Below are 27,112 nucleotides of genomic sequence, written 5' to 3'. Positions count from 1 at the left end.
ATTGACACCAACGTTAAACATGTAATTCACGGATTTTCTTTGAAAAATAAACTTTAAACTGTAATTGCGGAAGAGGAAGACTTGATTCTACCGAAAGTTTTACTACGTACAGTTTGACCAAACTGATCTGTCCGCGAGATGCGCAGATCAAGAAGAATCCCTAGCTACAGTTCAAATTTCACGTCAATTCATTCCATCCGAAAAAATTGGTAGCCAAAATGCTTCAGTGATTGGACTATTTGCGGATTTACATATGTAGAAAAACTAATATAAATAGAAACCAGTTTTGTCAGATCGGCAGTTCAAATCCTGATCTTAATGGTTAAAATTTGGTATCTAGAGTGCATAATACTTCTAGTACCATCGTGGCCTGATTTACTATTTGATGAGAATAAGCCAATAATAAAACAGCATCAATATTTATTATATACATGTTTTATATAAAAAAATAATAAATACGTCTCTTAACGTTAAATATAAATATCCTTTTAATTACAAAAATAAATTTATATAAACACGCACTCTCCACCTAGTCACACACCTCTTGCAGCGCTCGAAATATTTACACTAAGAAGTCTTTATCACCAGTACTACAACCCCGTTCGGTCGGTTGACTTCACGCACCTCCCTTTGTAGCAGATCTCAGTTTCGTGGGAGACTTCCGTCGACGTGGACGTCCTCACCGCCTTCATCTCCCACGGCTCCACTTCAAAGGTTCTAGTTATCTGGGTACTCGGAGAAGTTGTCTCTACTTTCTCTGTAACCTCTTCCGCGGCTTCAGTGGAAGTTTTCACAGGTTCCTCCGAAGACGCCTCGGTTGTTGGAACCTCGGTTATTTCCTCTGGGAAAGTGGGAGACGCCAAGGTGGTAGTAACGGGAGGAACCGTTTCCGTTTCAGTTGAGGAAATAGTCGTCGTCGGTGGCTCATTAATATCCTCTGACTTACCAGAGACGCCAAACATTTCGTAAATAGTGTCGAAGATACTGTTTTCTTTAGTCGTGGCACTCGTCGTGCTTATATCGGATTCAGTACTATTACCACTTGCTTCAGGTGGTACCGTGGATGAAGCTTCAACGGCTATGTTCTCAGTCTCAGCGTTCATGTCATAAACTTCGTAGTATTTGGTTGTATGGCTTTCAGGCCCTTCAGTTGAAGGTAGTTTGTGGCTCTCATAATCGTACGCGTCCGAGTTCTGCTCCAAAACAGGATTGTAGTTGTTGTACAACTCATGGTGACCTAAGCTTGGATACTCCTCGCTCTTTGAATTATCGTACAACTTCGATTTTCCCTTAACCTTAACGATGTCCCCAAACGTATTTACGACAGAGTAGTAGCTCTGAGATTCGGCTGCTTCATACGGATCTACCGGTCTGTGTCTGACAAGCTTCCACGCACCTCGTCTTCTACCCTTCCCCTTAGGCTTCTCAGTCTTATTTATTTCTTCGAATAGCTCTTCCATTGCCTTGGCGTCTTCCTTGTAAGCCTCGTCGCTGCTCTGCGTCGTTTGCTCATCGCTTGCCGTGACAGGAAGGGCGATGGGTTGATCGGTAGCTTCATTTCCTTCGACAGGTTGTTTATTAGTTGTTGCTTTGTTTGGTTTTGTCTGTTCGGTGTCTCTGGATTCATCGGGACTCACAGTCTCCCCTTCTATATGGATGTCGTCGTCTATCTGGTTAGCTGGAGCAAATTCTGCAAAAGGAGACAAATACATAATACTCTTTCTAATTTGGTTATACAAGATGTGACATGTGAATGTGCGTGAATAAAATCAACAATGACCTTTTTGCTAGAAAATAAAGTACTAATATTACTTTGAATGGTTTTATGATATGTTGTTTTAGTCAACATATTTTTTTATGTCAATGCTGACGAAGCCGCTTTTATGTAAAATGTTTATACACTCAAGAGTGTGAATAAATTTAGCACCCCGAACAGATTTGCAATAATATTTACCTTCATTATTAACAGCGTCTCCAGTAGCTTCCGCCCACTTCTCCGGCCTGGGCAGGATCTTTGGCTGGAACAGCGACGGGTTGGGCACCTGGTCAGCCTCTTCATCCTCACCTGGGTCGATGCTGATTTGGAAGGAAGGTACAATGGTTGTGGTGGTGGTACTGATACCCGGGGCTAAAGCAGGGGCTTGCTTATTCTGGAAAAACGAAGGTGGGTAGTTTCCTCCTTCAACATCAGCTTCTTTGTCTTCCTTGTGACGAAGATTTTCAGGAGCTCTGTAATGTGCAGTGCCTCTTCCTCTCGACCTGATCACATTGGACCGTCTCGTCGCTTGTTGTGTCCTGTAAGTGCTGACTTCGTTGTCGGATTGTTTAGCGTTGGTCTTCCTTTGAGGGTTTCTAACCCTTCCTCTGACTCTAGGTCTTGCAGTTTCCGCTTCAATCCGAATTGGTTCTGTGGTGTCTGTCGCGGTGACGATATCCTCGTAGTTCTGCGTCGTTGATCTGTACTTGGGTCTTATCTCTCCTAAGAAGTGGACTGTAGTGGCATCGGCAGATCCGCTGTTAAAATCCAACCGCACGTCTTCCACTGGTTGAGCATTCTGAGGTATTTGGTAGGACTGGACGCGTACATTTGGACTCTTATTCGTGTTACCGAATGCTTGGTATGCGCTGACGCGCACGTCGCTGTTACTTACTTGGTTTGGGTTTTGGTATATTGTTATGGGTTGTTGCGTCGCGGCAGGGACTTGGATGTTGTATATTTGGTTGAAATTCGGTTGCCTGATGAACCCGAAGAATTCGTCCTCTGCGACCGACTTGGAAGCGGGTTTCTGCGTCGTCGTGGTGGTACTAACAGTGGTTGTTCTTTTCGGTGCTATTCTTATCACAGGTTTTCCTGTAGTTCTAACTGCGGGGTTCTCCGTTGTTGTTGTTGTCGTTGCCACTCGAGGCCTACTGCGACCTCTTCCTCGTACACGATTTGTTTGTCGTGGGGGACTATCTTCGTTGTTATTTCTATGATTGTTATTATTATTTGTGTTATGCAGTACTCCGCCAGCTTGTAAATGAATTTGGGCCTCCTCGACAGGCGTGGTTGTGACGATGGGATGTTTTTTTGTTTTGACTGGAGCAGGATGCGTTATCTGGACATCCATAAGGGGATTCTGTGTTGTAGCAGTGTTGTCGTACTGGAAATGAAGTCGAGGGCTTTCAGTGACAGTAACTGGTACCTGAGGGCTATAATATTGGGGATAATCAGTGATGGGTGGGTCTTCTGATTGGATTATTATTTTCTGGTCTTCTACTGTGTGTTCAAACTTTATATACGATTGGGGACTCGTCGGTTCTGTTTGGATTTCCAAAGGAATTTCTGATGTTTGTTCTTTGTACGACCTGAAAAAACCATTGGTGTTATGAAATGCTATTAATACAGGACTACTTCTTTAACAGCATATAGAACTGAACAAGAGCAGACACTTTTTGAAGTAACTTTTCCAACGAATTAAAAAATAAGGGAAACAATCGTCTAAAATTCAATTCGTTTACTGATGACAAAAATTAAAACAGTGAATCACGCTTTATTATATCAATTTAAGGCAGGGATGCACATACCGCGGCCCACTGTCGATGTTTATGCGGCCCGCCAACGAATTTTAAAAGTATTCTACTCGCCGCGCTCCGGTCCAAGCATATTATTACGAGACTAGAAATCTGTCGCATCAACTAGATTACAGATTCGCGAAACACGTCGATCCCCGAACAAAATGGATGGTTCTCGATGTTTGGTAACTCGTATAAATACGACGCACCGCCGGCTACCGGGGCAGTTAAGTTTTGACTACGGATAAGCGAACGTTATACTGTTTGAGAACTGTAATCTGTGACGAGTAAATATTTCGTCGTTCGAACTTGGCTTTTACCGACTGTAACATATAATATTAATTTTGATATGGATAAACCAGGCCCCAGTAAGAAACGTAGTCGTAAGGTTGAAGATGAAAATCGACAGTTTCATGATATTTGGACCGAAAAATACTTTTTTATTTCATCGCATAACAAAATTGTCTGTTTAATATGCAAGAGTAGTGTTTCTATTCCGAAGGAATATAATGTGAAAAGGCACTATGAAACCCAGCATCCAACTTTTACCAAATTAACTGGCGAAAATCGAACGCAAAGAATTTCCACTTTACAACGGGAACTAATAGGCCAGCAATCTATGTTTACAAAACCAATTCAAGATGCTGAAACAGCCACTGAAGTTAGCTTTGAAATATCTCGAATAATAGCGAAAACTTGTCGGCCTTTTAAAGATGGTGAGTTTGTTAAGCAATGTTTGGATATCGCCGCAAAAAAAATTTGTCCGGAAAATGTAAAGAAGTTTGAAAAAATTCAGTTAAATCGGATGACTGTTCAAAGAAGAATTACCGCATTAGCAGATAATATAGAAGAGCAATTAGCTACGAAATCGAGAAGTTTTGAGTATTTTTCTATAGCGCTCGACGAATCTACAGATATAAGTTCAACTGCTCAACTATTAATATTTTTACGAGGTGTAACGCAAAATTTTGAAGTGAGTGAAGAACTGATTGGTATGAGTTCTTTGACAAGTCAAACCAGGGGAAGTGACATGCTCAAAGCTCTTCTAGAAAAATGTTCTATAATGGATTTGGATTTAACGAAAATATCTGGAATTACAACTGACGGAGCACCTTCAATGGTTGGAAGTACATCTGGGATAGTAACTCTGTTAAAAACATATTTACAAACTAAAAACATAAATACCAAGGAATTAATGCAGTTTCATTGTATTATACATCAAGAGGCCCTCTGTTCAAAATTATTGGGATTTGAAAATGTTATGAAAGTTGTAGTACCTACCGTAAACTTTATAAAATCACGAGGTCTCAATCACCGACAATTCAAACAATTTCTCGAGGATATTGAAAGCGAATATGGTGATCTCCTGTTTTACACTGAAGTAAGGTGGCTAAGTCGTGGGTTGACACTACAGCGATTTCTTAACTTGATTGAAGAAATCCAACTATTTCTGGCGGAAAAGAAAAACGACGTCCCCGAACTCGACAACCCTGATTGGCTGTGTGACTTAGCGTTTCTTGTAGACATCACAAATCACTTGAATGTCTTAAATACGCGACTCCAAGGCAAAGATCAATTGATTTCGCAGCTATACTCTCATGTTTCGTCCTTTCAATGCAAATTGAGTCTTTTCAGGACACAAATCAATTCAGCCAATTACGGCCATTTTCCGAACTACAAAAAAATTATGGAGAAGTTCAATAAAACTGACGTCAATTTCGCTCATGTTGAAAAAATTGATATTTTGATACAAGCTTTTGAAAATCGTTTTGTAGACTTCAAAAAAGTTAAACCGCTATTGGACATTTTCAGCAATCCTTTCAACATTTCACCCGAAAATGCGCCGGAATTAATGCAGCTGGAATTAATAGACATGCAAAATGATGATAATTTAAGAAACAAATTTAATGAAGGTAATTTACTCAACTTCTACCGTTGCGTTGATAAAAACGCTTATAAAGAGTTGCGAATAAATGCATTGAAATGCGCAAGCTTATTTGGATCGACGTATATTTGTGAACAAACGTTTTCAGTGATGAAACTTAACAAAACGAAAAACCGAAACCGTCTGGCAAATGAAAATTTGGAAGCAATTATACGTGTGGCTACAAGTAATGTGGAGCCAAATATAAAAAAACTTGTTAGTTCAATGCAATGTCATGCATCAAAATAATAAAACATGAAATATTACATTGTAATGATTACATAATTATTACAACAAACATTTTTGAAGGTTATTTTATTTTTATCATTGTATTTCATACTATTTAAAAATAAAAAATTTTGTGTTAATAAATATTGTTTGTACTGGCCCGTCCTTGGCTTATATTTTTCCCGAGTGGCCCCTGTTCCCTATAAGTCTGTGCATCCCTGATTTAAGGGAAGTGATCAAAATGCCGCACTGCAGGGGGTTTATCTTTTTCTTGGAATAGTAAATTCAATAGGCCCAGAATATTGAAAACATGGGAGCATCATTGAAATTGACACCAACGTTAAACATGTAATTCACGGATTTTCTTTGAAAAATAAACTTTAAACTGTAATTGCGGAAGAGGAAGACTTGATTCTACCGAAAGTTTTACTACGTACAGTTTGACCAAACTGATCTGTCCGCGAGATGCGCAGATCAAGAAGAATGTCTAAAACTCTAAAATAATGACTACTACTACCAACCTGACTTCGTTTTCTGTGCTGGAAATCCTCTCCGTCGCTACAGGTTGACTGGGTCGTGCTCTGGATCTAAACCGTTGCCTCGTGTTCACCTTCTGTACATCTTCTCTCGAAGAGTACTGGGTGCTTGGAACCTCCGTAGTTGTCCTTGACGAATGTACCGGCCTTCTTCTGTTCGCGGTCCTTCTCGGCACGGAGGTAGTAGTTGAAGAGGCGGTAGAGAACCTGCTGCCCCCTCTTTGTCTCCCTCTGCCTCTGGTAGCAGGGCTCGATCTTGGTTGCTCTGTTGTGGTACTGGTAGTGGTCGTGGTGGTAGTCGTCGGGAATTGTTCTGGAGGAGGTTGATGAAGAAGAGTGGACTGGATGAGGTCTGTTGTAGGAGGCAATGTGTTAGGCACAACCAGTGTCCTGATTGACTGGTCCTGCAAATTGCTGGTATATCCTGGGATATCTGGTTGTTTGTTTTCAAAATTGTACGCATTTTGTGACACTTTCTGTCCTCTGTTTTGCACTAATGGTTGGATAACTGGGTTTTCATTGTATTGTGGCACGTAGGCCACCTCGGTTAGAGGACTTTGTATGTAGGTTGGTGGATGAGACACCTCTTCATTTTTCGCGAGGTTGATTGGCTGGTTTTGATTTAGAACTTGCTGGTTCGATGGGTTGACATTTAAGTTATAAACGTTGGCGGGAATGTCTTTAACAATAGTTTTTACATTATTGTGTTGTCTCACACTTGTCGTGGTAGTTCTAAGTCTATACACGTTTGCTGGGACGTCAGCCACCTCAACCTGCGTTGGTATCTTGTATTCTTCATATTTAACTTGTTTAGGGGCTTCTGTAATCTGGGGTGTTGTAGCCGGTTTTACAGAAAATTCTTCCAGTACGGTATAGGACTCTTTTCCGATAGGACTTGCGGTAGTTGTCGTTCTAGCGGATTGTCTTGAAGGTTTACCTCTCCTGCGGCTCTTAGGCGATGGCCTTGGAGTAGTAGAAATCTCTTCGAAAGTGTCTCTTAAGATGCTAGCCGGTGTACTGCTGTAGCGCTCGAACTCGGAACTGTAGTCATATTTCGGTTTGCCAACGTCCACATCAAATATTGAACTGTAATCGTACCTGCCCTTCACTTTTGATTTATCAACATCAAACTTGCCGCTATAGTCGAAGTCCTTTGCTGGCTTTTCATAGAGGAAATGGTAATCGAAATCGTAAGGGCTCTTGGCGTTTTTTTCTGGATCGCTGTCTAAAAGTTGACTGTTGATCTGGTGTAATTCGTATTGGTCAATCGCTAAGTTGAAAGGTTTTTGTTTTTTGTTGGCACCATCAAACGTATAATGGGGCGATTCTTCTGTTCTGGACGTAGTGGTGGTCTTGGGAGTTATCTTAATCTCGTGTGTGTTGTCGAAAGGAGATGAAACAAATGAAGTAGGTCCCTCATAATTTGAAGAACTTGTCCTAGTTGGAGTACCGGTGTTGTGTACGCTACCAACGGAAGATGGAGTTTGCTGTCCATTCCTTGAAGGAATAAGGAAGGAATTTGAATTTCCACTAGTATATGTCTGTGGACTACTATACTCTTCCTTTTTGCCATCGACGGATTGACTGTATTGAGTAACACCAACTGTACCTTGTACTGGTATCTGATAAGAATTAACAGTTTCATGATTTGTATTACCAACTGAGGAGGGAGTTCTTGACGGTACCTGATAATTATGTATGTTTTGATTAAAAGTTTGTTTATTCGCGTCAGCTTCTGGAGCCTTCTGTGGAATATTGTAAGGATTGCTATTTATATCAGGCACAGATTGCTGCAAAGGTGCTTGGGGATTTGTATTTGCATTTGCGGTGTTGGTTTGGCTGTAAGCAACAGGTTGTGGATTTTTCAAGGAGTTAACAGTGTCTGGTACTTGAAGCTGACTTCTTGGAGGTATGTTGTTTATATTTAGTTGTGGTTGCTGCAGTTGCTGTTGGGGGGGTTTGGTGGGAACAGCAAATTGATTGACGTTGTCATTGACATTGAACTGTAAATAATTGGGAGCTTGGAAAGGCGTGGTACTGAAATATGTCTGTTGACTGGGGTCAAAGATTTGCGAATTCGCATTAGTTACTTCTGGCTTCGCTGATTCATAGTTACTGATTTGATTGGGATATGTCTGAGTAGGTCTAGGAGCTGAACGCTTGTGGGAATCTTCCTTGTTTGAGACCACTACAGACCCGACATGTGGCGATGGCAGAGGGATTTTGGAATAACCAGCTGGAGTTTTGTAGCTCAGTGGTGCTACGAAGAAGGGAAGATTTTCTATTTTCCTCTCGATTCTGTTGCCTTCTAGTTTGTTGATGTAAGGCAAGGGGAATCTGGTGTAGCTTGAAGGCAAGTTCAATGTAGAAGGCCCAATGAACACATGAGGTGAACTGGGAGTAATGGCGTCTTGCACGGCGATAGTCTTCGCGTTTCTCAACGCAGTCAATATATCGTCTACGCTGGCCTCGTTGTTACTTTCCAAGTACACCGCTAAAGGTGGTTGATGAGGCTTTCGTTTAGTTGGTTTCGGGGTTGTGGTCGTCGTAGTCGTCGTCGTCGTAGTGGTTTGAACACCAACAGGGCGTCCTAGATGGATCTGTTGTTGCAATCTATGCGCCTGAACCGTCTGCTGGATTAAATCATGCTCGATATCGTCTATGAGATGCTGCTTGTTCTGGGTGAAGATTTGATTGTCCTGTCTAGGGGCGTCGACCTGGTGGAATATCTTTTCAGAGTCCTGGGTGACTTGTGTAGTGGGCTGAACATTTTGCAAGTTCTCCAATGGGACGTAAAGTAGTTGAACAGCCTGTTTTTCATCCTGAATCGGTGTTGCCGCTACTGATACGGGAGGAGCAATGTTAGGATTAAGAAATTCTCTTTGCAACTCGTCGTTAATAATACTAGGATTTAAGGACTGATAGAAAGTATTGTTAATGGGCAGATTATACTGCTGGTATAAATTAGGGGCATCAACAGCTGGAGCCTGTTGCCTGGTTAAAACCGGTTTCTCCAGGAAACCTCCTTGATTCAAAGGGGGAGGTTGCTCGTAAGCAGCGGGCTCTTGGTACCTGAAATTCTCTACATTGTGATTGTGTCTATCGTTCGACGGCTTCAAGGAACCCTCCCTCAGGTACTGCTGCTGGTGCGGTCTCCTTTTCCGTTGATTGTATTCCTCTTCGGGGAAAAACTTTTGGGCGGGCGTGTCTAGGTTTAAGACGCGACCTACGGCCTTGTTCGAGGCTTCTTCTCCAGAAGAAGGCGTTATAGGTACCCACTCGTTTGTGTCGTAAGATCTCTCGTTTTGAGATTCTACAATTATTACGGAGTATAATAATTTAGATAGGAGGATCCATTGCAGCTTCCTCAGAATCTGAAACGGAAAAGTACGTTAATTATAATTATTATTGTTGAAAACACTTATTTCTACATCCATAATAAAAATTTAATATATTAAATAATCACGTCCCTGAAAATTTTCAGGAATCAAATCTAATTAGTCCAGTTGATGTTAGTTGTTTTAATAAACCGCAAAAATTTCATTCAAATCGGCTACAGCGGTTTTTTAAAAAACTCAATTTTTGAAAAACAAATAACCTGTATCTCAGAAACGAAGCACTTGCGGACCCATGTTCATATGAACTTTTTTACATATTTTGCTGAGCGGAATCTCCCCTAGACTTTTGCCACTTCAACTCTGAAACACCCGGTATAAATTCAACTCGAGAATAACCCTGCAGATGTATTTACACAGTTGGTTCTATGTTCCACGAGATCTGGTACAAATGGAATGTCTTTTAGAATGTACTGCAACGCCTTAGACTGAAACTATTAGGATAAACTAGGGCAAAAACTTCGTGTAAGTGGCCTGTGATACTTTCTCTTTTATATACCCACTGCCGAGTTTGTAGTTTAGTAAAATAACTTTTCGATGACTGAGTTTAGTAAAACACAAAATGTTAATTTCCTTTGAAACTGCTATATTCAGCATTAGCACTAACTTTTTTCACTTTTCTACGATAATAATTAGTCACTTGTGGACCACTTTAAATCGACCTCTGAATCATTTAACATCCTGTAGGTTTTCCTTTCAGTGATCTGACTGTTGCGTGGGATGCAGTCACTTTCTTTTTGATTTAATTTTACGGTCGGAAACAAGTTCACTGATCTTTTATTCATTAGCAAAAAAAGCAAGGAGTGGCCCACCGAATTACTTTCCTGTTGAATATTTTCACTGTTGTATAATTTGCGGCTGGTGTAGAAAAGAAAAAACCATCGTGCAAAGAAATCGAGATGAGCCCTGTTTCTCAACACGAAGGCTTGTTATGTAATTTTTTTGTTAATTGTGTTCATGGGTTGCGATCTCCTTTCACTTTTTTAAAGATCAGTTTCAAAAAGGAAACTGTAGTAATTAAATCAGCCTTTCCAAACGTACTTTATGGGTTTTCTGTATTTCCTTTCGATGTTTTAATTATGTCTCATCTTGGTCGTGACGGCAATGGAAGAAAGGTCAAACGACTGAATGCGGACGTGCTGTCAAATAACACACCTCTTCATTTGTTTAATGTCTCATTCACCGCCACCTTGATTAGAAAATAAAAATTATTTGAAATGTTCTACGTTACTAAACTAGTTTTATTTAAATAAATTCGTATGCAACAAAACGTCTATTAAACTAATTTTAAGCAATTTTCCGTGCGGGCAGAAGCGATATCGCAACGCCACCATATTATTTAGAGTAGCCGCATCCATGTGTGACAAAAACACGTACTCGCTTTTAGTGAAAGTAAATCATTTTACGATCACTCTCGATACGGAATGCAACGAAAAAAAAGGGGGGCAGGCAACCGTGGAATTGTTGCTCACAGAAATGCAATCCGCATTTCATGAGTATAGGATTTAGAGCGAGTTACGCAATTCGTACGGCTTTTTCTTGGTTTCGGATCCTTTGAAGTTGTATTTAAAACAATGAAGGGATGATCCACTAATATTGTCCATGGCTAGCTATAGTCTTGGATTAAATATTGCTGTCAAATGAAACATAGGAGAATTAATATGTTTTAAGGTTCAGATAATCCGAATAACAAAATCTCTGTTATGAACTAATCGTTGAAGTTAGACGGGCTTGAATTAGTAGCGGTAGACACTAAATGTATGGAAAATATATGCTTATGTTTATAGGGAGTATAAATGTTCGGACGTGAGCGCTGGGCGCAGGGGTGGTCAGATCGGAGTGACTTTGGTGTCACTGTGTGAGTTGGACATTTCTGCTTCGAATAGAAGTGATTCCGACATTTCACTGTTAGGAAGAAGGCTAACAATTGGGAGGAAAATGATGAACCTTTACATTTTGGCTGTTGTTATAAGACTTTGTCGACTTGTGTGTAGGGGCGGGAAATCAACAATTGGTCTTTAAAAAATATAAAATTTGTAACAATAATTCAGTAGAATGTTGTTGGATTGGTTGCAGCGGTTTCGGTGGTTTTCAGAGTAGTTTTGAGGTTCTGGAGTGTGGACATACATACTGAGTGCTATCTTTTTAGTCCAGACGGTATATGTTTCAAAGAGTCCATATTTGGGTGAATCGTATATCCACAGAGATTTTTGGCTTTTTGGCTTTAAAATATCACTAGAAATGCAAATTTTTTTATGCGCATAAAAAAAACGTAGGCTTAACTTTTGGCGGCACAATATGTTAAAAAAATTCGAAAAATGTCATATTTTTTTTTCCTATTTTTATGTATCTTTTCAAGAGTTAATTTTAAGCGAAAATGGAAGAGGAAAAGAATATTTGTAATTAAATTTTACAAAATATGACTAGTTACAAATCGAATGAATCATGATTATTATTATAAAAATCGAAAAAATCGCCAAAATAGGGGTTAAAAAACATTACTTTTTAGGGAATTTCTTTGGGGTCTTTAAGTTGGGTATAGGACCTTCATACTTGGCTCAAGAAAAGTTCATGTTACGTAGAATCATCACACCAAATTTCATCAAAATCGGTTCTATAGATTTTGTCATAATAATTTGGCAATCCAGATTTTGAAAAAAAATTTGCAAATTTTCAAAATTTCGCACAGCAAAAACCAAGGCCCTTAGATACTTGAAAATTCAATCACATAAAGAAGGGCTCTCAAGCTTTCAAACGCTTTTTGAAAAATTCGAATCCGTCAATTAGGAGAGCTCTGGCGCTTGTTTAAACATTGGTCGAATTTTTGTACTATAATTTTGTATTTTTGTAATATAATGAGTTAATTTCTCATTTGTTAATATTTTAAACAGTAAATAATATTTAAATTATACTTTAATCACAAAAGAAATCATGACTAAATTAATAATTAATTAATTAATTAATTACTAACTTTCGACATATTTTGAAAATAATTGTTGTTTAAACAATTTTAGAATATTTAAATAAATTTGTTTTTGATCTTTGATAAACAGTATATAAGTTACTTTACCTTTGATACAATAAAAACATAAAGTTGATAATAATTAAAGGAAGTTTAAAGATAAATAATTATCGGACTGTTGAAAGACCAATCAAATTATTAACGATAGGCATTTGAAAATACGCTAATTGTTTTTTTTTAAATCGCGAGACATCGATTTAAAAAAAATCATCAAAATCGGACCTCTAGAAGCTGATATATTAAAAATTGTTAATCGATCTGTTTTTTTTTTAAAGAAGCTTCTTTCCAATAACTTTTAAAACCTGCTTTAAAAAATTGAATGTTATTCTAATTGTTTATAAGTACAAAAATTCGACCAATGTTTAAATAAGCGCCAAAGCTCTCCTAATTGACGGATTCGAATTTTTCAAAAAGCGTTTGAAAGCTTGAGAGCCCTTCTATATGTGATTACATTTTCAAATATCTAAGGGCCTTGGTTTTTGCTGTGCAAAATTTTGAAAATTTGCAATTTTTTTTTCAAAATCTGGATTGCCAAATTATTATGAGAAAATCTATAGAACCGATTTTGATGAAATTTGGTGTGATGATTCTACGTAGATTCCCTAGAAAATAATGTTTTTTAACCTCATTTTTGGCGATTTTTCCGATTTTTACAATAATAATCATGATTCATTCGATTCATATATTGTAAAATTTAATTACAAAAATTTTTTTCCTGTTAAATTTTCGCCTAAAATCGACTCTTGAAAAGATACATAATTAAATAGGAAGAAAAATATGACACTTTTCGATTTTTTTTAACATATTGTGCCGCCAAAAGTTAAGCCCACGTTTTTATTTATGCGCATAGAAAAATTTTCATTTCTAGTGATATTTGAAAGCAAAAAAGCCAAAAATCTCCGTGGATATACGATTCACCCAAACCAAAACAGATACCGCCTAAATCCATAAATAAATTTATTTATGTACCAAGATTGATATTTATTTTATCCACGAAGACTAAGTACATTTATTTCCAATGTCTAAGAAGTTTACTTGGTGGCGAATTTTGTATTTTTTTTAATAAATAGAACCTAAGAACGCGCTTGTTTGACGATTATAACTTCTCAAAATTGAAAATTATTTGCCTGCTGCAATTTTTTTAGGGCTAATGTTTGGAAACTATTAGGGATATTTTGTTTACTAATATTATTACAACATGGGATTTTGGAGATCTTTTGAAATGGAACAAAACGAAATGTTCCTACAATATAATAAATAAATAGAATGCTGTGTTTTAATTTAATCTTGATCTTATTGTTTTAATAATTTTTAATTTTACCAAAATTTATTGTCCACGCGAAGGAAATAAAATTACTGTTCCATACAAAATTACTAATCACGTGGCTTGGAATCATTTCTGAAGGCTCTGGTTATATTATTGGCTTTCGTATTTTATTCTATTATTTTGTTATTTATTTTTTTATTGGCCTAATACCTTTATAATAGAGCAAAAGAACCTCATGTTCAATATACATCAGTATCGGAAAATGTGCGTGACGAAAAGTAAATTATCAGTTAAATCAACAAGGTATGCGAAGTAGACATTAGGTAATATGCAGGTAATTGGCATGTGACCATTTTCTTACTGTTGATTTACAGATCGTTAATTTATTGATACTAATTGCACTTAGTAATAGTTCTGTTTATTGCGGAATTACCGTTTGATTAATATTGTAGCAACTAACAATTGTGTAAATAATTAAAAAGAACGATTTTAATTACGGGCACATTTAGAGCGTGCAAAAACGTTATCCTTGCATTGAGGTAGGTATTGAAGAAGAGTCCATTCATGGCTCGAGTGATGATGAAGTTTTTGCCATATAAACAATATTAGGTACCGGTTTGGAAGAGAAAGAGTTGAGAGACGGTACCTGATGTAAATGCCAAGAACACGCAAAATCGATATCGTTAGAATGTCATTAATAGTTCGGTTTGTAGGCTCTGTTCTCTTTGTGATTATTTAACTTAGCAACAGGAAAATTAAATAACATAATCCTATTTTTACTTGGAAAAGTACAAATTTGATTCCAGAATAAAAAATTATAGATTGCAAGGCTGGTCGTAGAATGTAGAATGTTCTATCATTTACACCAAAACGCTAAAGCTAATAGGAAAGTTTAATTTTTTGTACTTTATGCAATGCAGTCGTCCTTCAATAGTGCTCATAGAAACGTAGCCAAATGCAAGTATACTAAATTCTTTACTAAATATAACTATAAGTATTATTTTTTATATCCCATTTTTATCTATGTTATGTATTGTCGATTTGTTTCACAACTAGACAACGCAAACTTTGTGGTGATAATTAATAAACAGTAGTAATTTGTATTATGCTAATGAGCGACAATACGCGTTGTAGTAGCAGAAATAGGCTAAATCTGTGCCCATAATACGCAATGCTACTGCCTGCCATAAAAACACGTACCATACACTCGACCAAGCAAAGCATCAAACTCACTCACACATGTACAAATGACAATGAAATAACGGCCAACGTCCCTCAGCAAAAAACCTAGATTGTTCACCGTCACGCCAGGCCGACAGAGCAGGCATTAGGGTACCGCTAGATACGTATCGAATAAATTGATCGATGCGAAGCTTCAATCAGAGAGAGACTAAAATGTGAAGTAGTTGTCGCCACCATTAGTAAAAATAACATCTATTAAACACGCCGGAAATGACATACCGCGGAACACTTAAAACAACTGTCGTTTTCTACAATCGCTTTCCTTATGAGTAAGAAATTATTATTTTGTTAACTTTTGCTGGTACTTATTAGGCTTTATTTCGCGACTAAATATTGGTGAATATCTGACTTGTAGTTACTATTTCTATCTCTTTTGATCTTAATTGTCATATGGTAGTTTAAATCTCTTCTTTCACTCATACTACACATACTACAACATACGACTTCACTCGCGAAAAAAAGCCTATTATTACGTACTGTAATTATACAGGGTGGCCAAATGAAAACGAAACAGAGCAATTTTCAGGAACTGCGTCAAGATTGTAGAAAAACGCTCAGACCCGTCGATTTTAGATGAAAGGGGGACATTCTTTGCTGGTATTTTTGACTCCGCCACTTTCACCCCCAAGCAAGAGTAAGCATCACGCCAAAATATTTTAATGGCATTGGGGGTTGAGTATTATTTCTTTTGAAATCTCTTACAATTCTCTTTACAACAGACTTTAAATTTTATAATTCCGCCTAATACTTATTAAGAATTTTGATTTTAAAGTTGAAACTTTACAACAATTAGTAACGATAAAAATATCAGTCATTCGAGTTAAGTACGCCAATGCTTCAGAATGTGCGCGAACGTTTCGAACAAAATCTTTATTCTTGTATGGAGGCGGGCGGTCATCAGTTTGAACATTTAATCAACTAAGTAGTAAGTAAGCAACAAAACATAATTTAAATTTTAAAATGTAAATTTTTTTCAAAGTATTGGGCGAAATTATAAAATTTAAAGTCTGTTGTAAAGAGAATTGTAAGAGCTCTCAAAAGAAATATTACTCAACCCCCAATCCATTTAAATATTTTGGGGTGATGCTTACCCTTACTTGGGGGTGAAAGTGGCGGAGTCAAAAATACCAGCAAAGAATGTTCCCCTTTAATCTAAAATTGACGGGTCAGAGCGTTTTTCTACAATCTTGACGGAGTTCCTGAAAATGGCTCTGTTTCGTTTTCATTTGGCCACCCCATATATTTTATGGTTCCCTTCCAATATTTAACTTACAGTCTTTTTTATTTATTCCAACAGAGATAGATATGTAGAAAAAGAAACCTTGTTTGTAGCGCTTGACGCACCTGCCTATTATAGATCGTTTAGTCTTAATTAATATCCACTGAATCAGCTTTCATCTCCTATAGAGTAGTCGTTTTCTTCACAGTAGTGTTTACCTGTTTTCTATTTAGATTTGCATTTACGCGTTGTTGTCCGGAGTATCAGATCCTGTTCTGTTTCCTTTTCCTGTTATGCATGAACAAGAGTTCGAGAATTTCACGTGACTAACTTGACATTTTCGTGAAATAATAACAAACGCACCCAAATAAAAACGTATACAACAAAACAAACTAGCAACAAATAACGTGTTGGCTGTTGAGGTTAAAACAATTAGTGTATGCGAGCTTAAATGACCCCGAAACTTCAATGGGAAGTTCCTTTTCGAGTGAATTATTAATTTTGGATGAATTTGATAAATTACATGCAATATTTTTAACAGCTTGTTAATATTATGTGTTAAATTGGAGAAACCGAGTTGCTACGCATTTGGTACGAGTAACAAAGCTATACAAGGCTAATAGTATTAGAAAGGTTTTCTTTAATGTCAAAGTCACGATGTTTTTTTTCGATTTTTTGCGTTTCGCAGAAGTATTCAGTAAAGAACACAACTTCAAAAAATTCACGTTCAGATTTTTTTCAAAGTATTTCCAATTATTTATAGAATTGTAAATTATAAATGTATATAGCGAAGCAAACGCAAAATTTTAAACAATCGAGTTACCTACAAATTTAACGAACACTATGCATTTCAGCTTTCCACATTTGACATTTATTTGATTTATAACCAAAAGCTTTTTACCATATTGATTTTTTTAATTATTTTTTTAACAATTTTGAAACGTTTGCTAGAACAGATGTGGCAATAGTAATTTTTTTGCGTCAGTCCAGTTATGTCACGGCAGCATAATGTCACCATATCTTAACAGCAATTATGTTCTATTAATGCAAATCGAACCATTAAATTCAAGAAAACAAAGTCATTACAATATTTTGCTAACGGCTGGGCTACTTTTTGACAGACGACATTAATTTTAATTTTAAGGTCGGTACATTTTTTAAATGTCGATTCCTACTATTTATCTTTATGTGGTGTTTAATTTATCAAAAGCAAGAGATAATATACAGATAACAGAAATGTCAACAGTTGCAATTTTATAGGTTGTTTTTAATTATAATTTAAATAAAGAAAACAACATTAAACATTTAATCACTTGTTAGTATTTGGTAATATCAAATGAAAATTCCTAAATTTGAGTGGGGTGGTTGAAGGGGCTACATGTAATTAAATAAAATTGTAATATAATATACAGGGTGAGTCAGTTTTTTGTAGTAGGATTTTAACAGTTGATAGAGAATCATTTTTTAATAAGAAAAGTTCCTATAAACATAGGCCTTAGAACGCTTCGTTTGCGAGATATAGGGTGTTGAAAACAAACTTTTTTTAAGAATTTTTCTTAATATCTCTAAAAGACCAACATATATTGAACTAAAATTTGGTATTAATAACACATTAGTTATGATGAATAAAACAAAGATATCTGTTATCCATTTCACACACCAGTGACGTGTCTGAGGTGGGTTACTGCCCCCTTTAAAAAAATAATTCGTACGCCCGTGGATTTTTCTGGAAAATAACATCATTTCTAAATTTTTTAATCAATTCTGAACAAAACAGCTCACAATTTTTTATAAAATGAACGGTTTTTGGTTAAATTCATTTGGCATGAAACTGTTCCAACGATATTGGTACGTTGCCTAATACATTTGTGAATTAATAAGAAAAATATGATGTGCACTGAAAATCAACAAAAACGATAGAATGAATAATAACAGTTGATAGAGAATCATTTTTTAATAAGATAAATTCCTAGGTCTTAAAACGCTTCGTTTGTGAGATATATGGTGTAGAAAACAAGCATTTTTAAGAATTTTTCTTAATATCTCTAAAAGACCAAATTAATTTAACCACTCACCCTGTTCAGGCTGCTACAAATTCGCTTCTCACTATAGTGATCTCGGAAACGGTAAGAGGTACGAAGTAGCTTAAATAGGGCAAAGTTGCGTAATCAGGGGACCAACATTACGCCTCTAAAAAATCAAGGCTAACATGATTAGTTTTCGAAATATTTGAAAAAAACCGAAGTTTTGGAAATCCTCTTTTATTTAATTTTAGCCATATTTGAGGTGATATTGAAAAAAGAACAACACTTTCTCATGGCCACTTTTTGCCCTCTATCGAATAGCATAATCAATTTTTGTATGTAACGTTTCGTTTCTCCAGGACCATCATCAACTTCATTTTTTTAAATACGACCCTGGAAATTTTATTACATTTTTTGCAAGCCTTCGTGGCCCCCAATAGTGTACTGCCTCAGTCCAAACCAGATTCAGACGTTTTGTCGCGAAAAATTCATATTCAGTGTATTCGTTCCAAATTTATCTAAATTTTGTATTTAGATTTCTTTGTTTATTGAATTATCGTACACTGTAAGTGTCGTTAGACCCTGTCAAATCCATCTAGTTATTTAAACTATTACCACCACGCATTAAAATAAAACATTATTAGAGTTTTATTCCCGTGTCCGTAATTATTTCTAGGCTTCTCGAGTGCTCAAAATTCAAACAAATTCCGATCTATTATTTTCAGGATATTCATACAAATACATCTGACATGCTCTTTCACAGTTGCAGTTACAGATATAATAAATTCCAATAATATTACGCTGATCTTCCTTTTTAACCTTTTCCAAAACGAAAATGTTTTTGAACATTTACTGAAATTTTTTAAAGAATAATATTCAGCTGGCGTTTTGGTTGTTCATATGCATTTTTAAGAATTAATTTGTCATAATAAAATTGAAATTGTAACAATGTTTTAATTCTAACGCAACAACTTATTGAGTTATGTATGACCAAGTGATGGTAATAGTTAATAATAATAAATATTTTATTGTAACAAGTGGTGATAAGAGTTTAAATAACTAGATAGATTCCACAAGGTCTAACGACACTTACAGTGAACGATAATTCAATAAACAAAGAAATCTAAATAAAAAATTTAGATAAATTTGGAATGAATACACCGAAGATGAATTTTTCGGGACAAAACATCTGAATCTGATTCGGGCTGAGGCAGTACGGCAGTACAGTATTGGGGGTCATGTAGGCTTGCAAAAAATGTAATAAAATTTCTAGGGTCGTATTTAAAAAAATGAAGTTGATGATGGTCCTGGAGAGACGAAACGTTACATACAAAAATTGATTACGCCATTCGATAGAGGGCAAAAAGTGGCAATGAGAAAGTGTTGTTCTTTTTTCAATATCACCTCAACAAGGCTGAAATGAAACAAAAACGGATTTCCAAAATTTCGTTTTTTGTCAAATATTTCGAAAATTAATCATGTTAGCCTTGATTTTTTAGAGGCGTAATATTGGTCCCCTGTTTACGCAACTTTGCCCCCATTTAAGCTACTTCGTACCTCTTACCGTTTCCGAAATCCCTGTAGTGAGAAACGAATTTGTAACAGCCTGTATAATTTAGTATTAAATACTTCCGAAACATAGTCTTGTTTTTCCGTCGAAATGCTTTCAACTTTATTAAAAGGGGGAAACTATCAAACTTCTGTTGTTAATGAACAAATTACAAATCTTTACTATGCAAGCAAAATGATTGTGATGTGAACCTATAACAGTTTACGATGATTATTTAAATACAGAGTAAAATAAACATAGTTTACTTATTATTATAGATTAAATAACACTATCAAAAAGCTATATTAATTTACAAACAATTGCTTTTCGCTGTAAATTCAAATTCATAATTTAGTAACCCATATTGCCATATTTGCTATAGCTATGCTCAAATTTACTCCCCTATACATATTTCCACACACATTTTGCAGTTGCTGTTCTGTTATATTACAAATTTCTCAATCATCTCTTGCTTATAATGGTTTGTTTAACTCGGAACATAATTTACTAACTCAACTAAATAAAAATCATGTTGCTCCTTAATCTGACAGTGTTACAAAATATTCGGTGTTTAAGATCCACGCCCAGTACCAGCATCATCCCACAGTGTCCCACATTCAAAGACGAGATTATTTACAACCATAGGTGCGACACGTACATACAATAATGTATATTCATTTGAATGTACAGCACTATCCTTAATTTTCTTTTTATAGCAATTCATTCCTTGTTTTTAAAAGGAACTAAATGTAGACTTATGCTGAATCAGAACGTGAAGTAAGAAAAACAACTGAATTTCAATTAAGAACGTATGGCCCAATAAAACAATTTTTTGAAAAAAAATTTTTTTAATAAATAACCCCTTTTTTCAGTGCAATAAATAATTGTTGGCAATAAAAAATATCCTGTATTCTTTGCAGAGGGCGATTATAGGATCACATTAAAAACCTTCATTTTTTACATCCGGTTTGACATGAAATTAATTTAATCAAAACTTATTTCTGAGTAACCCCGTATATTTTAGTTGCACCGGATAGTGTTCTTAGTAACGAATCCAGGAATATATGTTATACTTTTAACATTTTATAAGCCTGAGAATCAACAAATTAAAATTTCATGTGTGATATTATTATATATATAAAAAAATTATAATCGCGTATATCTCTTATAGCAAGCGGTGTATATAGGCGCGTCATTAATATTTACGCTCATAAACGATCGGCCAGAGGCTGCTTGTACCAACACGAATAATAAAACTCGTACGGTACTTTCAAAACGAACACGCCGCTTTTCTACTTTGTACAAAACAGAGCATGGAAAGTGACGGAAAGAAAAAAGGAGAAAATCTGGAGAAAACGGACTTGTGTAAAGTACGGCTCGATTTTGCAAGATATATCGAGAAGAGTGTGTCACAGTTGGGTGCATTTATGAATTTATAATTATTAATAAGATTTCTTATACAGGGTGGTCGTTTATTCAGATTATATTACCGATCCACAGCACAAGAATCAAAAACCATTGCAGTAGTTATTATGCTTGGGACATAGAGCGCTGGAACAGTTATTTATATGAATATAAGCTTTTGTTAAAAACGTACTGGTCACTAAAAATACCTTTTTTTGATTTTTGTCATCAAAGATTTTGAGAAAACAAAGATGTTTTTTGTCACTCTACATTTTCCAGATAAAAATGGATTTAGGAGTGATTTTTTCTAAATTTGCAACTAAATTCAATATTTTATACAATTCAGACCAAATTACGCTAAACAAAAGTCAGCATCAGATTGAGAATTTAAGTTTATGGTATTATATTTAAAAGTCTATATATCAGTATTATTGTCTATTTAATTGAGGCAGGTTGGTTGAAATTGTAAAAAATATTACATTTAGTTGCAAAAAAATGTAAACTATTTTTCTCTGGAACTATACATTTTAAAAACATGCAAAAATTATACACATTCTACAGTAAATAAAGTGGGATTTCAATAAACATCTGCCTTTTCTCAAAATCTACACAAAAAATGTTGCAAAAAAACAAGAGGCTTAAGGCTACCCAAAAAATCACCTAATATTATTACACTGAAATATTTTATTTTTTAAATTTATTTTTGTTAATTTTATGTGGCGGAGATTTCTCAAAAATGTGATATATTTCTGTTTTTTCTTTGAAGCCCAATAATTTTTTAAGGAATCAAAACTGTACTAAGGCAACTTGATTAATATATGATACTCTATTTTAAATGGATTAACATAATTCAAACAAATTCAAAAATTATTTTCTAAAAATCTTATCAAATGAAGTCAATGTTCTTTGATACCAGGAATTACAGACAAGCATCATTCACATTTTAGTAATCCCACTATCCACATCATTGCACAATAACATGTACATGTCTGCCTCTGATTTGAAGCTTCGCATCGATCAATTTATTCGATACGTATCTAGCGGCATCCTAATGCCTGCCCTGTATTATTTTCAGAGGGTGTGCCAAAATCAAATATCTCGACTTAAGAGTTGAGGTAGAAAAATGAACCAGGAGTTAAATGAAATCTTAGTTAATGTAGATTTTGGGAAAATTATCATTGTAACGAATTTTTATGATCCGACCTTCAAATAACCTTGTCAAAGTTGATAGAAATCTTCATGAATTTCCTTATTTCGAAAAGCAAATATGTTTCGACGTGTCTGTCATCACAAATGCAGCATACGTCCATTTAAAATAGTGATGGCTATACGCATAGAATGGTCGTAGCATAGTAAACAAATTTATCGTAATTATTAAATACAAAAAATAAATGCTCGATGCAGTTAAGTGGAGAAATAAGCACGATAAGGTTAATTACTAAATTCAAAATTATTGGGTTAGAATGTTAATCGATTGTAACTATCCTATTAACAACTCTGATGTAAGTATAATTAAGTGAATTTTAAAACGAAAGCGAAAACCTATATTCGTTTTGATGCAATTATACCTACGACATAGTCATTTAAAAAGGTTAGCAACATAAAAAATAAAATGGTGCGTTACAGAAAACTACTTTCATAGTCTATTTCACAAAAGTTATTAGGTGGTGTCAAACGATTGAACTTTGGAAGTAAACTTTCCTTAATTTATGTGCAATAAGTACATTTAAGAGAAATTCAAGGATACCTTTTAAGTAAAAATGTGCTACCATTAAATCGGTGAACGTACCAAAATTTTAATTCGACTATTTAACCGCCAACTCACTTTCTATGACTTCTTAAAAAAAAAGTATTGTAACAGGAACTCGTTATCGGCTAGTAAACTGGATATTTTGTTAATACGTGTCATAATAAGCGCTTGTATGGAAACGTATTGCAGAAATTTCTAATAATATTCACAGTTTAACAAATTGAAATGCAATATTTCTACACAGATAGCTTTTTTACCCCAAGCTTGCAGCTTAATTAGTTAATTTTCTATTTCACACAGTTCTTTACAATTTTTTTTTACAAAAAGAGTCTTAAAGAATATCGTCGTTTTTATTTGAAAATAAATTGAATTACATACATTTAATATACAGGGTGGACGAAAAAACACAACACGTTTTACATTATTTTTGGGACGCACTATTGGAATATCTTTTCCCATCTAGATGTATTTGTTGTACCAATTACGTTATCCAGTTGGCCTGTTGCGATTTTTTATGGAGACGGTTTTTGTAAAAATTATTAGTAATATTTTTAATAAAAATATAGCTAAATGTTTATCGTTAATCGCCATGGCTTAACTCTACTACGAGGCTGTTCAGAAAATAACAGAACTTTTTTAAATACGCGCTATTAGAGATGTTTAGTGATATGCTGTTGGCAGCATTGCCTTGCGCATAACCTCCCTTTGTAACCACATTTTTAAGGCCAACATTCAAAAATTCGCGCTAAAATAATTTGATGATACGTCACTCTTTATGCACACATGCGATTAGTCTAATTTAGTTTTAGTCGAAGACAGACAAGTCTCATTGTTTGTTTTTATAAAATAACGACTTCGGCATTATTTTTTTAAATCAAAGAAAAAGTAGTCTCATTTATTTTTTTGTTATCGAAAGAGAAGCTTTAATTTTTTTTTAAGAGAACTTTGATTTGCCTATTTTGCTTTAGAGAGAAACTTAACTAAACTTTTTAGTAGCTCTTTTACCTCTCCTCTCTTGTACTATTTGTTTAACTTTTGTGATAACTCAAATTAATAAACTTTGTAGAAAACATGATTTTGTATTTCTAAATAACAAAATATACTATTTATTGCATATTTAAGTTAAGTAGGCCTTACATGCCTTAAGTACCTTCTTGCGATTTTTTCATATTTCCGAAATTAATATCAGTGCTAAAAGTACACCGTTTTCAGACTATTGATCACATCAAAGCAAATTTGACACAGACTTGTACAAATGTACTAAATTAATAACAAAGTTTAAAAAAATAAAGTTCGGTTATTTTCTGAACAGACCTTGTATGTCTCAAATTTCATTGGTTTATAATGCAGAATAATATTTTTGTACAGACTTAAGTTTTAAATTTATAAGTCTTGGTTAAAAAGTCTTAAAGGCTATGCAAATGCATGAAGATGAAAAATATGTTAATTACCAACTCTATTGATTAGGACTGGTAAAGTTTGAAAATAAATAATTTTTTTAATTTTAAGCGGGAGCTGATTTTTTCACAGTTTTAGCGACATAATGTAGAGAGGGATTTTAAATTATGCTAATTAAGGTTATATTTAGCCAGATTTTTAATTAAAAAACGTTCTCTAAAGCAATTTTTCCAAAAATTATTGTTTATAAAATCGCAGAATACCATGAACTGGCAACTAGATTATGATAAGAAAGTACTAGATGGTATTATACAAGGTGATTTACAAACGGTTACCAAAAATTAAACCTCGTATTCTTTGGTGAATTTTAAGGCGTCTTTCGTATAAAGAAAGATAGAGGGTGTTAAATTGAAAAAAATATTTTTAATTTTTTTAAATAATTTAAAAACTATCTATTAGTGTCCAAAATCGGTAGCATATTCTTCTAAATAAAATAGTACGTCACTGCTTTACGGTAACAATCATGATATTTTCGGATTAATCTTTCAATTTTACTATTCTTTTATGATTTTCGAAAAAAGCCTGATTTTCGAGTAAAACTTAAAAAACGTTCTGAAAACACACTTCTATATTCGAATAAAATTCGGTTGAAAATTATATAGTAGGCTGGGATAGCAACTATGACATTCTGAGCAGTTGGAAGAAAGAATAAATAATGCTTTTTATCAGATTCAAGCAACAATAAATTTCGAACAAATTACGTTCTCGTTACTAAAAAGTTCGCGACTGTGTTTGTGAAAATCGAGGTATTTTTGAGCATTTACTCAAATAAAATCATTAAAATGATGACTAATTTTTTTATTCGAATAAATAACGGAATGATATTAGTGTTTGTCATGTAATTTAAGTAAATACTAGTTTTTAAATTGTTTAAAAAAACATATTTTTTTTTTAAGTTTAACACCCTGTATCTTTTTAACAAAGCGTCCTAAATACTTATACGAAAGACGAATACAAGGTTTCATTTTTGGCCACCGTTTGTGAATCACTCTGTATACGAAAAATTTCTTTGATCATACGTCTCAAAAATATTTTAGAGAGATTTCTTAGTTTTTAATGGACTTCACTGTATCTATATATTAATCTTAAAATAACATTGTTATAAGCCTAAAGTTATTACTAATTTGGAAGAATATATTTGGACATTACAACAAATCGAGGGATATTTTAATGAAACAGAATTGTTATCTAGTGTTGCTAGGGTTGCCAACTGTTCTTTATGACCTATAGACTTTGCCAAAAAAGCGGGATTTCTACAAAAATTATCGGAACGCTAATTCTGAATAGTATTTATCCAATTTAAATAAATACATATAGATAGATATAAATAAATCATATACAAAACAAAATAAAACTATAACTTAATAAATTCTACACTAAAAAAAATTTATAATAATAATTAAAGAAAACATATATTCTATTATTATATAGCTCCCATATTTCTTATTCTATTTTAAATGTACTGAACTAATTCAAATTCAAATATGTCTCTCTTTTTTAATTTGTTTGAATTAGCTTTCACCAACACAATATTTAAGACAGAGTAATTATAATTTAGAATTTTATATATCATTTTGATTTCAAGATTTTGCTGTTGTCAAATTTTATTTCAAAGCCTCGACACATCTAAATTTGAGCTAAATTATAATAACTTTACGTTTATGTAGTGTTATTTTCATTTTGAGATTGTGTAAAAAAATATTTTTTCCGGTTTTGCTAACGAGCCAATTTATTCTTTGAAATTATCGCTTAAGAAATAATTTAAATAACACCGCATTTTGCCTAAAGTGAGGCGAGCAATATTAAATTACCTATTACTTAATACTGAAAGAAACAAGATCATAATAATTAACGGTCATACGACCTCTATGAAATACGAATATCCGTGTCATTTTTTCTGTTGCATAAAAAAACCGCTTTTAATTTCAACACACTTAGCGTGACTACCTACTACAAGGAGCTTGTCTTATTAGAACAACATTCGTGGTTTTATTATTCATCTATTGAGTTAAAGATTCTGTAGTTTCTTTGTTTATTATAATACGCGTTTGTCATTAAGTCTTTTTGTTTTAAAACAATGGTGAGATTGAAAGCAAAACCAGAGATTCTATAATTCCTCAGTTCACAAAAAAAATTGGGCTTGGAAGATCACTTTCTGACAGCAACGTGTTCATAAAAAATGATTTCGCAGTTTCGATACTGAATGACTATTCGATCTACCCTCGTATTCATCATTAGGTCGTCCTCTATCTACTCACCATCTTGATTGTAATCCAATAACGGGCTATGCACAAACAGGAGTCACTAGATAGATTACCAGGCACTACCACATCACTTTCAGTTCACTTAGCACATGACGCTTTGCACTCAATATCCGCCGAAGAAGAAAGCCTTCAAGAAGTTGACTGCGGAGGTCTTATACGACACCACGGCGTCTTGACTTTTAGGAGGGAGCGTATTGGGGGATCGCGAAATTGGTTTTACGTTGCGTCGTATGGGGTTGGTGGGTACGGGGTGAAATCTACGATTTTTTTGTTTA

At 34.7% G+C, this 27,112-nt stretch overlaps 1 protein-coding gene across 1 annotated transcript; it reads right to left on the bottom strand.

The window, feature by feature from the left end:
- Nucleotides 1-459: 459 nt before the first annotated feature.
- LOC108905097 (mucin-5AC) lies at nucleotides 460-26,981 on the bottom strand. Its single transcript, XM_018707872.2, has 4 exons — nucleotides 26,832-26,981; nucleotides 6,229-9,617; nucleotides 1,955-3,348; nucleotides 460-1,690 (listed from the first exon to the last, which is right to left on the bottom strand). The coding sequence occupies exons 1-4, from the start codon at nucleotides 26,832-26,834 to the stop codon at nucleotides 591-593; spliced, it is 5,886 nt and encodes a 1,961-aa protein (XP_018563388.1). The 5' UTR covers nucleotides 26,835-26,981; the 3' UTR covers nucleotides 460-590.
- Nucleotides 26,982-27,112: the final 131 nt, after the last annotated feature.

This window comes from Anoplophora glabripennis, unplaced genomic scaffold (assembly GCF_000390285.2).
Source record: "Anoplophora glabripennis isolate ALB-LARVAE unplaced genomic scaffold, Agla_2.0 scaffold129, whole genome shotgun sequence".
NCBI classification, from domain to species: domain Eukaryota; kingdom Metazoa; phylum Arthropoda; class Insecta; order Coleoptera; family Cerambycidae; genus Anoplophora; species Anoplophora glabripennis.
This window is presented reverse-complemented; position numbering and strand designations above follow the sequence as displayed.